This window comes from Strongylocentrotus purpuratus, unplaced genomic scaffold (genome assembly GCF_000002235.5).
Source record: "Strongylocentrotus purpuratus isolate Spur 01 unplaced genomic scaffold, Spur_5.0 spur5_scaffold_11, whole genome shotgun sequence".
NCBI classification, from domain to species: domain Eukaryota; kingdom Metazoa; phylum Echinodermata; class Echinoidea; order Camarodonta; family Strongylocentrotidae; genus Strongylocentrotus; species Strongylocentrotus purpuratus.
The window spans coordinates 13,953,364-13,964,867 of NW_022145596.1; the positions used below are offsets into that span (position 1 = coordinate 13,953,364).

An 11,504-nucleotide genomic window follows, 5' to 3' on the forward strand; every position below is an offset into this window, starting at 1 on the left:
CTTAATTGACCCTTTGTTTATTAAAGAGTTCATTCCCTCCGAGTTTTGTTGATGTTATTGTTATTTTTCGTTTGTGTGTTTACCGATGCACGTTGCTGTCTGAATGTATAAACCTACAGTAAATATCAGTTTAATGATTTTGTTTATAACTATATCAATGAAAGCTGAATATTTCTGCGTCTCAATTTTTAAACGTATATAGGCCTAACCTTTACAAAGGCTGTTTATATTATCATTACACCTCTCCAATAGCTATATTTGCTTAAAAGAAACAGATCACTTAAAAGTAAATGACCGTCGTTTAAAACTTTATTTCGTGTGCAGGAAACTGAGCTACTTTTATAAACATTTGAAGCAAATTTTATATCCATAATTTATGATTGATTTTTTTCCCATTAAAAAATTAAAAAATAGATAAATACTGGATAGGTTTTCGAGGGATGATGATTAGAAATAATTGTTTTCATACCTGTGACCTCACATTTTTGTACCTATCATTATGAAATTATTTAAATTCCCATTTATAGATGAGTGCTTTATTGCCATTAGCGAATATTATAATCACTTTGCAAAACGCCCCCCTCATAAAGTAAAGGGGCGGTGCCCATATAGGCACTGGCCATGAAGAGGTAGGTCTGACTTATGTGTTTGATGATTATGTTTAAATTCCATCAATAATTGGAACGGATATAGTCTATTTTATTTACATTTTCGCTTTTTATTTAGAAAAAGGACCATCTTAAAGGCATCTTAAAGGCAACTATCCCTTAATATAAACTTTGTTGACTTTTGAAGGATTTAGAACACAAGATGTTTAACTAACTTAGTTTTGTGTCTTATAAAAGCGGTTCTGTTATACTGACACGATGTCAAAAATAAACATCTATATCCCAATTTTTCTTTGTATGTTATTATATTTATATCTAGGCCTATATTTTATTTTGTTAGTTTGTTTTTAAGTTTTAACTTTCTGGACCTTTTCTTGTCCTGAATCTGGCCGATTAAATTTAACTACGTAAATCCTCCTCTTTACCCGTCCGAAGCAAGCCAAATATGGCTTGGTTCACGAATTCTACCAGGGCAGTTTGTCGCAACATAGCGTATATCATTTTGTTTTGTAGTTGCCCAACAAAACAGTATTCGCCATATTGTAAAGAACTAGAAATGAGTTGGCCAAACTCTGAATGAAGATGGCTCTGATTCGTACATCCAACTCCGGATTTGTTCTTTCTCCCGGGCTTACAAATTCGGGGATCAAGCCATATTTTATTTGGCTTGCAGCAGGTTAGGGGATCGAGATTGAGATCAGTGCCCTCCGACCCCCAACAAAAAAGACTAACTGATAACAATGTGATAGTCTATGATCTGCTTGTCATTGAATTATATGATTTAAGCCTAAAGCATATAAAGAAACAGAGAAAGATTCTAAACGATTTAATTCACCTTTTTTAAAAGTTACGCACTGAACCACTATCATAGTGGTTCAGTGCGTAACTTTTACATAATGTAGTTTTAGAGTTCAATGAAGTTATGTTTTGCTAAATTGATAGTGCGCCCTCTTTTACATTCACATAGCACTGATTAGCAACAACCGCATACAGGCTAGTTTGTATATATCTTTAATAATTGAAGACTCCTAAACAATGTGATATATCAAATACATGTTGATTTTTAGTCGTAGCACACTGTTATCGGTTTTCGTTATCCGCTGGCGGGGACTGGGCCTTAGTTTTTAATTAATAATGTTTTCAATATCATTCTAAGATAATACTCTGTTCTAGCTTTCGCTCAAATCTCGCCATGTATTGTCATAATTATAATTATGTAGGCCTATAGTACCATTTCTATTTTTACAGCTCAGTTATATGCCAGCTATATCAAGCAATTCGTTAATGAATGTTTCCAAACTCTGTACACTAAATTCCTTTTCTTTCCCATTCTTCGTCTTTTCTGTTCTGTCGTTCTTTTTTGTTTTGTTAGTATCGATCTTTAAGTCTACGCTTTTAGCCAGGATTTACGCCTTTAATCTTCCTTGCTTAAAAACTGTTTAAAAGACTGTTTATGTCATTATTTATGTACAAATTTATCCATTTATTATTTTTCTAATAAGAGGAAAAGATATATAAGAAAATGAAATTTTACTTTCAAAAGAATACTTTGAATTGAATAGATAGAGGGCAGTATTTATATTTCTGAAAGTGGGTTTCATGTTATACTGAAATAATTTGACAAGAAAATAGTATAAAGATGAAAAAGAAAGAAAGTGAGAAAGATACAAGGGAAGTATGGGCAAAATAATTTTTAAAGTAACATATCAACCGTAACTAAATGAAAACACTGCTGGTGTATTTTCATGTGTACTAACATTGTTTTATTGTGCAGTATACATGCGATGTCAATAGTATACGGAAATGGTTGTTTTGATGAAAAATTACAAAGAAAAAATCTCTCTGGCATGAGAGAGAGAGGCAGTGAGAGGGAGAGAGAGAGAGAGAGAGAGAGAGAGAGAGAGAGAGAGAGAGAGGGAGGGAGGGAGATGGAGAGAGAGGGAGAGAGAGAGGGGAGGGAGAGAGAGAGAGAGAGAGAGAGAGAGAGAGAGAGAGAGAGAGAGAGAGAGAGCGAGAGAGAGAGAGACAGCCGGAGAGCTGAGTGAGATATCGATCCATCGAGATGATGGAGGAGTCTTTGTAATAATAATGATAATCATACAAATCGGTACTTATAAAGCGGTTACCACTAAAGTCTCTAAGCCATAACAAACAAAATACAATGATAAACAATTACATATTAATCAAAACACAAATAAACATACAAATTACAATACATATGAAATATACATCAATGTGAACAGAGTAAGTTAATCATCAAAAGCAATTTTGAATAAATGTGTCTTAAGACAAGCTGACAGTCTGACTCGGTATTGCATACATGACTGTGTAGGATGGTGTAGGATATATATTTGTAACTCTTGCGAGAAAAATAAATAAACGTAAGTTGTAAAGTAAATAAAAAGAAACGAATATGAAACAAATATAATGCCACAACTAAGATCAAGTAATACTGACTACTAAAAATATAATTGCGATTATACCAGAAGTCTACGAAAATAGGAACAAAAAGACATTTTATGTGCCGGTGATTTACAAATGCCCTATGTCGGCCTCATGCTTTGTAAATCCGATACAAAAAGATGTTATTGTTTTATTTAGATAAAGAATATCTATCATCGTTTTAATGAATGATTATGTACTCAATCTAGTATTTGAAAACATACTCTGTATACGAATAAAGGTATGTGCATATATATTTATATAATATGTAATTATGTATTCACAATATGTAATATATACATTTTTTTCTCTTAAACATTAAAAACGTTTTTTTAATTCTTTGAGAATTCTTCTCCCATTACCAGGACCCAAGGTTATCTTTATTATATCGATGATATTTTCTTAGCACAGTTACATCATAATGTGCGACAAATAGTTGAACATAAATGCAAGAAATGTATAAACAGTAAAATAATATACGTGACTTAAAATGATTTTCTTATACATTTACCGATTTTTTGTAATATAACTATTAATCTAGGCCATATCCTTGTCCGACGATATGCCATCGTTCGTAATATTGAAGTCATTGAGCAGACAAGCGGACTCTGTATTGATATAGCGATCTTCACTGTCCGTCCGTGGTCTATGAACCGAAGTCGCACCCGCGCTCGTCGACGACTTTTCAACCGACGGCAAGTCCGTCAACGACAGCGAAAAATCGCGGAAGGTATGCAGGAGAAAGATCCCCACTATGATGACGCCGAAACCATCGAGGACAGCGATGATGTCGGTGGCCGTCATCGCACGCCAGTCTTCGAAGAGGAGTGACGACGCGATGAGGACACTAGCGGTGAAGAAGACGTAGTAGATGGGCGTGATGACGGCGGTGTTGAAGATGTCGAGGGATTTGTTGAGGAAGTGCATCTGGATGGTGATGAAGACAACCATGAGAAGGATCAGGATCCACGTTAAAGGATCAACGAAGGTGTTGGTGCCATCGAAGAGCTGGACGAACGCGATGCCGACGCCCTTGCTGGCCATGACGGTGAGGGAACCCATCAGGGAACAGACAAGGACGTAGACGAGGATGTTGGTGTGACCCCAGCGAGGTCCGATGGCGAAGACGAGGGCGAGACAGCTGGCTGCTACCAAGCAGACATAGATTACGAAGGCTGGGATTAAAGGGAAGAGAGAAAGGTAACAAAACAAGTAAGGTCGATTTACGCTATCTATCTTGCCAGACCCCCTCCCCCGCCTTCATAAACCGAATGCCAGGTTTCCAATTTTCTTATATTCTCCCTTTTTTTAATTTAGCAAGACGATCTACTGGACCTAGGTGCTTAGGTGAATGGCTCTTCTCTCGTCTTTGGGCATTCCAGCGCATTATCTCCTCAGATATAGACTTGAGCCATGATAATAGCATTTAAGCACCTATAAATAATTATTATTGGTAAATAGATACGACGCTGGCGCAAGTAAAGTGTATTATGTTATTATCAATACACTCAGCAGATAAAGTACTATGATGTTTTCTTGTATTTTCATGAGTATCAAACTTTTGTCATCAAATGATCGTGTGGCACGTTATTGTTATTATGATTACGATTATTATCATTTTTTCTTGGGGGGGGGGGTTAAAACTGCCTGTGCAGCCCACTCTTTGAAACCTATATCAACACCAAATAATGCCTTCTTAAGTGTGATTTGTGGGGAATGTGCCCTCTGACAAAATCCGGGATCCGCCTCTGATTCGTCGACCTCTCAGTCTTCTCTATACCTCTCTGATACCTCAGTCACACCTCTGAACCAACTCTATCTCTTTTTGGACATTAATTTTGGGGTCATGTAATTTCTGGATCGGCCCGTAGTCGGATTGTTGTCGGTCTGAAGTCGGTTTGTAATCGGTGTATAGTCGGTGTGTAGTCGTAGTGCTGCTGTTGTGTAGTCGATGTGGTCTCAGTTTGTAGTCGGTGCATGGTAGTCGGTGTGTAATCGGTCTGTTGTCTGCTGTCGGTCCCATCGGTGTAAATCGGGTATATCTTACATGGTGATCGTAATCTTGTCGCTAGCCAGCCTAGAGTATGGAAGGCCTCGTCGGCAGGTGTATGCAGGACGATTATGATAGACCCCATGATACAGAGGATACAGCCGAGCTTCCCAAGAAGGTTTAGGGTCTCGTTTAAAACGTATGATGATAGCACGGCTCTGAAACAAAATTGATAAATAAATGAAATGAAAGAAAGAAATGTTTCGATGAATAACTAAATGAATGAGTGATAAATAAATAGATAGATAGAAAGATAGATAAAGATATATATACATTTTTTAAAACCAATCAGCTGTTCCAAAACATGCAATTTTCCAATATGGGTTCTGTTGGAACCACGTTCCAATTCATAGCGTGCGACCCCCACCCCCCCCCCCCAGCGGGCCCTTAATGTTATTAAACTTTTATACCTAGGGCATAATCTTAATGCTAATTCCCCATTATAGCATGCATGAATTATCGTTGTATTAAATCTCTCCTTATTGTTAATTTCTCCATCATGACTTGACTTAACTTAAGCCCATGCCCTTATCCTCTGAAATAACCCCCCCCCCCCCCTCCCCTCTTTCCTGGGCTACCTCCCCAAACTTACGAGACAATGACGCTGAGGGCGCCCAACGGAGTGACAAGAGTGGCTGGAGCGAAGGCATAGGCCATGAAGTTACACAGTTCACCAAGTCCCACTTTGACGAAGAGAAATGAATTACAGGACAGATCGTTTAGACAAGTTGTAAAATAATATTAAAGTCGGAATGAAAAATAACAATAATGACTTCTGACTTTAAATCTTTCAAGCAAAGTCTTAAGATGACAAAGATCTTGGTATCAGAGAATGATAATGTACTTCTTTTCACAAATATACTGAACACGATATGTAACTAAAGGTTAATCTACTTACTAGTAGTTTAACATTTCACATTATTTTCAAATGTCAATGATAAAGTTCGAAAATTAAAAAACTACAAAACTGTAAAATGAGACACACCCAAAACACTTACATAATAAGAACCCCGCCCACCAGAGCCACTCCCTGAGGTAGGCGTGTCCTCCGTCACCTGTATAAGCGGGAAACAAAATCGAAATGTAATTAAGTGAATACTTAGATCTGACTCATTCGCATACATGTACGCGGTGCGCTTTATTCCAAGAACATTCAGGGATTCATGTCGTGATCTTGAGTTGAGAAATTAACTCAAGGGTAATATTTATATCCCCATGTGTGCATCCCATAGAAATCATGTGTGGATTACGTAATATCTAATTTTACTTGGTAATGGACAAGACTATTGAAAATGCCTTGTGTTGATCGATACCACGGAATTCTTTACTCAACACAGTATTTTGCACTATTCATTTCCCTCTCACTTTGATTTACCACTCTTAAAGACTGCGCACGTCGCGCGCTGACGTATTCATCTACGTCAGCAAATACCCCCCCCCCCCCCCCCAGCGTATACCACAACATGAATAATGCCGACTGCACATGAAGCGTCATATGCTGACGGAAGGCTGGGCGTCAGTAATCGGATTACTGATAGCACTGACATATAGGTATTCCATGTGCTGTAGCGGATGACGTGTTTGAATATGTTCGAACATGTTGCGCTGACTTTTTGACGGAACTCCATTAGGCCTATAAACAAAAGATGTTGTATTGCCCTTTGCGACCTTTTAAAAAAAAAAAAACCTTTTGTAGAGAAAAAAATATTAAAGCATTCGAAACTGAAAAAATATCAGCCCAAAGAGGGAGAATACAAAAAGTTATACAAAAAAATATATATATTTCCGACCGACCGACCCGTGTTTTGACACCTAAAGGGCAATACAACATCTTTTTTTAGGCCTTATTATGACGTTGACGTTGAGTCGAGTCATAATCACAAGAAGTCATAAGTGGATCCTAGTCAATCGAGAGGATCGACTCTCGAGTCCCTTGTCGGGTCGAGTCAAGGGAGAGAGAGGGGGGTGGCGAGGGGAGGAAGAGTGGGAGAGAGAGAGAGAGAGAGAGAGAGAGAGAGAGAGGGGGAGGGGGGATGTCGATTCCCGTGTCCCGAGGGGTCCCGAGTTCCGAATCAAGTCGACTAGTTTCTGATTCGAGATACTACAAGATTGAAACTTGACCAAACCGTCTCTATACCTGCCCTGACTGCATGCGCTGATATCTTGATCAAAGCTTGCTTCTTGATGACGAAGCTTGACCCGATAAACCCGCTTGAGCAGATGGCAAGGGTCAGACCAATGTAAAAATCTTCTGAAGTCATGGTTTCTTCACTAATGTCACAGGCCATGGTGCTGTTCGACGTTGACATAAAGGAGGGCGTGATGGTCGTCATGGACGTCGCCTGGGTCGAGATCGCCTGTTGAAGCTCATGCCATACTGCTCCGGTGATATTTTTGTGCGGTTCATCTACATTATGGTTTTGAAAGGAGAGACAATAAAACGTTTAAAGTATTGTTATGAAATATTTACATGACCAATACCTAACACGATCGCAAGGTATTTCGAAAAATCAACCTTTTAAGGTAATTCAATTCAATTAAAGATAATTATAGCCAATATATACCAGTATTTAAAACTGTAAAAATAATGCACTGTGGCGTTTATTTATACCGACCTGAATGATTAAACCGAATGCAACATGGCCCTAATTTTTAAAAGGTGGACAATTTGAAGTAAGATTCAACGAAATAGCATTTACCACCCCCCCCCCCCCGTTTCTTGTATTTCAAGAGTTTTGATCAAACTCACAATATAAACACCCTACCTACACACAAAATATTGACAAACTAATCACTTTCGAATAAGCCTTACCAGGTTCGAAAAAAATAAACATATTTTTGGGGGTAAATACTGGTATACCAGCATAAATCATGATAGCTATTAAGTCGCCTTATAATGTTTCAAGGATCTTCAATGTCATGTTCCACCAATCCACCATTATAATAATGTATACGACGTGCAGAATGATGTTCAAAAGCGTACATGCACGACAGGGCTAAATAGCCCACCAGACAGCCGATGAGACTGACAATGTGGTGCTGGTGGTGGTGGTTATTTTTTACCTGACTGCTAAGAAAGCATAAATGCTTGTAAGCGGTCTCGTGGACCTCATGACAATTTTATGGAAGGTGAACTAAACTGACAGCACACGAGATGGACAATAACGTCCGTGTTTTTTAATGTCATGGTTTTAGCACTGATCTGACAAGGACTGAGAAGAACCAGTACCCTTAAAGGGAATTAGTAACTTTACCTCGGATTTTAAACAAACTCTTGGATGTAGACCTTTAGGTTAATCAGGAATCAAGGAGTGAGTCTGCACGATTTGTTTGACTATAATCATTATGCAATATATGCGAAAAACGCCATTTTGTTTGTTATTGACATCACAGTTGGGGGCTTCACAGATAGAATAATGTTATCTAATTGTTAGAACATCTGGCTTGTCTGGATCTACGTCATATAGTTACTATATCAAAAGAATGTTCTCACTCGCGTCTGCTGAGAGCCAGAAGGGCGTTTTCAATCACACAGGCAAAACCGACACAAACCGAAAACAGACCAAACAAATACTTTCAAAAGAATGTTCACACTCGCGTCCGTTGAGAGACAAAAGGGCGTTAATATTTCAATCACACAGACAAAACCGACATAAACCGAAAACAGACCAAACAAAGACTTTCACAAGAATGTTCACACTCGCGTCTGCTGAGAGGCAGAAGGGCGTTAATATTTCAATCACACAGACAAAACCGACATAAACCGAAAACAGACCAAGCAAAGACTTTCACAAGAATGTTCACACTCGCGTCTGCTGAGAAGCAGAAGGGCGTTATTGAAATGGTGGTAAAGGTGGTGATGGTGTGGGAATTATTGATTATAGGAATGATACACGAGAGGAACTTTAACCCAGTCTGCTGAAAGGCATGCAACAGGATATTAAACCCTCTATTATCGTTTTTGTTTAAAGTTTGTTTTAATCATTGTATACAGAGTTAACACCTAAGTATAGTTTTATAAGGTTAGCGGCCTTATAGCTCTCAGTAGACGCTCATACCCAAATACATATTGTATAAAGTATACAGTGATTTAGCGCTGGAGCAAAGCATATTATATGCCTCCCCCGAATAGCAGATAGGACTGAGAGAGAGAGAGAGAGAGAGAGAGAGAGAGAGAGAGGGAGGGGGGGGGGGGGGGGGGGGGAGAGAGAGAGAGAGAGAGAGAGAGGGGGGGGGTAGATAATAAGTTCATCCAATAAGTCATCACCCCCCCCCCCCCCCCCCCGCCCTAAGACTAGACCCATACTGTCTTCATCAAATAATATAAGCAATATGAACTTTGCCTATACGACAAAACATTTTTTCTACAATATATTTCGTTTTAATAATCCAATCATTTAGATGCATTACCCATTTTTTACGATAAGAGCCCCTGCACAGACAATGGCCCTACTTTTATTCGCGATTTGAAGACCATTATACATTATAGTTATAACGTTCCATACCCTCTATTATATGCCCTGATGACTGAAAGGCATCAGTCATTATAATAACAAAATCTCGTACTGATCTATTATGTACGTCTTCACTCTCAAGTAATTAGATGATGAAAGGTAGAAAATACGATCTGAAGCCATATTATTATGATCAACAGTTGCTGTCGCAGATGTCCATGGAAATCGATAAAACAACGGAACCAATGTAAACGACTAAATGCCATGCTAATGACATACACGCTTTGTTTAGTTCTTTGTTATTAAAAAGAATCTATTTTTCTATTGCGTCATCCAAACATTTGATTTGATTTGATTTGATTTCTGTATTTTTACAAATATAATATAACTGAATAACAAAGAACATAAATGTAAGGTATAATACAACATACAAACAATAATTTCTTCATGTCAAAATATTTTTTTACATAATATAAATATGTACATAATAATAATAAAGAAACTTGATCCACTATTTTTCCTAAAAATTAAAGAAATACTGGGTAATTCAGATTTTCCTCTTTTATAAATCAATGCTTTAAAATTAATTTATTTTGGGGAAATTCTGGGTAATACGACAGCATATTGATGGGCCTCCCTAAATGGCTGGTATAGGCTTATGTTTCCTGCAAGAAATTTTAGATGATTTATAGACAAAACCATGTCTATTTCGTTACGCGTGAGATTTATTTATATGAAATATTCCTTCTTACCACTTTCTGCCACAGGTGACATGTCGGTATTCTCTTGCCTGCTCGTTCGATGGTCCACTAATGTTCCACTATACTTCTCTCTTGTTTACATACAATGAATGAGAGTGTAATAGTACTGGCATGCTCATCAGGAGAACTATATATTGACGAGTCAGCCTATATAATGAGCATGCGTGTATATATACAGCATCATGCCTGTAGAACATGCAGGCAGGCCAGGCACGGTGGTGCGAGCAAATAAGTTTAATAATGTTCTAAGGTTTCACCTCGATGCATTTTTATCTCAGACGAATATTATAATACTGCATTGTATATGTAGGCCTACTCAGTGAGAGAAAACGAAATAGTCAAACGCAGGCGCGTATGCAGGGGGGGGGGGGTGTTTTGGGTTAACCCCCCCCCTCATTTAAAAAAAAAATGAATACTCCTCACTCCTTACCCCCCCCCCCCCCCACCCCCCTCCCCTCCCCACTAAGCGAAATATCGGACGGCGCGATTTTCACATTTGCGGGGCCAACAAAAAAAAAAAAAATTGTTGCTCACTACCCAAAGGAATGATGAGTAGGAAGTTAGGAACATTTTTTTTTTTTTTTAATTGCATTATGTTTATTATCAAAGTAATTACACAGTAAATGGGTATTTTCTTTCGAATATGTCTGTCGTCCTGCAGTGATTTTGATTAGGCAACAGGATATTCCCGCTCTACAAATTCACGGATTTAAATAGATTTTCAATTTTTGATTAGAAAGGATTGAATCGGAATCGCATACCATTGAACACCAGCATATCCCAGTCCCCATGTCAGCCCCTTAGTCACAAAAAGTGTCCCGTCCTTTACTGGTCGAAAGTGAAATACTTCAGTTAAATACTGCATTTTATTGATAGTAATACATGTACGTCGTTCTTGGAATTACTTTTTTAAAATAAATTATTTTCTGTAAAAAAGACTTTCAAAAGGAATTTTACAAAGACCTAATCATGCCCTATTATGTTTCACTTTCCGACATAGATTTAGATCTATATGAGCTTATCAATTGTCACGTATTGTCATTATAAAATAATAAAATACACCAATTATTATCCCCAAATGTCAGAAATATCCTGTGTAGCCAATTTTTTTTTTTAAACACCCATTTTTCCTTCAAATTTACTCTTCTCAGTCACTTAACTTTGTTAAAAGTTTGAGGGCGCTTTAGAA

The 11,504-nt window shown here is 37.9% G+C and overlaps 1 protein-coding gene across 1 annotated transcript; it reads right to left on the bottom strand.

Annotated features, from left to right (window-relative positions):
• Positions 1-2,822: 2,822 nt before the first annotated feature.
• On the bottom strand, positions 2,823-10,426 carry LOC575447 (magnesium transporter NIPA2). Its single transcript, XM_775849.5, has 6 exons — positions 10,307-10,426; positions 7,238-7,507; positions 6,099-6,155; positions 5,693-5,783; positions 5,098-5,258; positions 2,823-4,225 (listed from the first exon to the last, which is right to left on the bottom strand). The coding sequence occupies exons 1-6, from the start codon at positions 10,326-10,328 to the stop codon at positions 3,588-3,590; spliced, it is 1,239 nt and encodes a 412-aa protein (XP_780942.3). The 5' UTR covers positions 10,329-10,426; the 3' UTR covers positions 2,823-3,587.
• Positions 10,427-11,504: the final 1,078 nt, after the last annotated feature.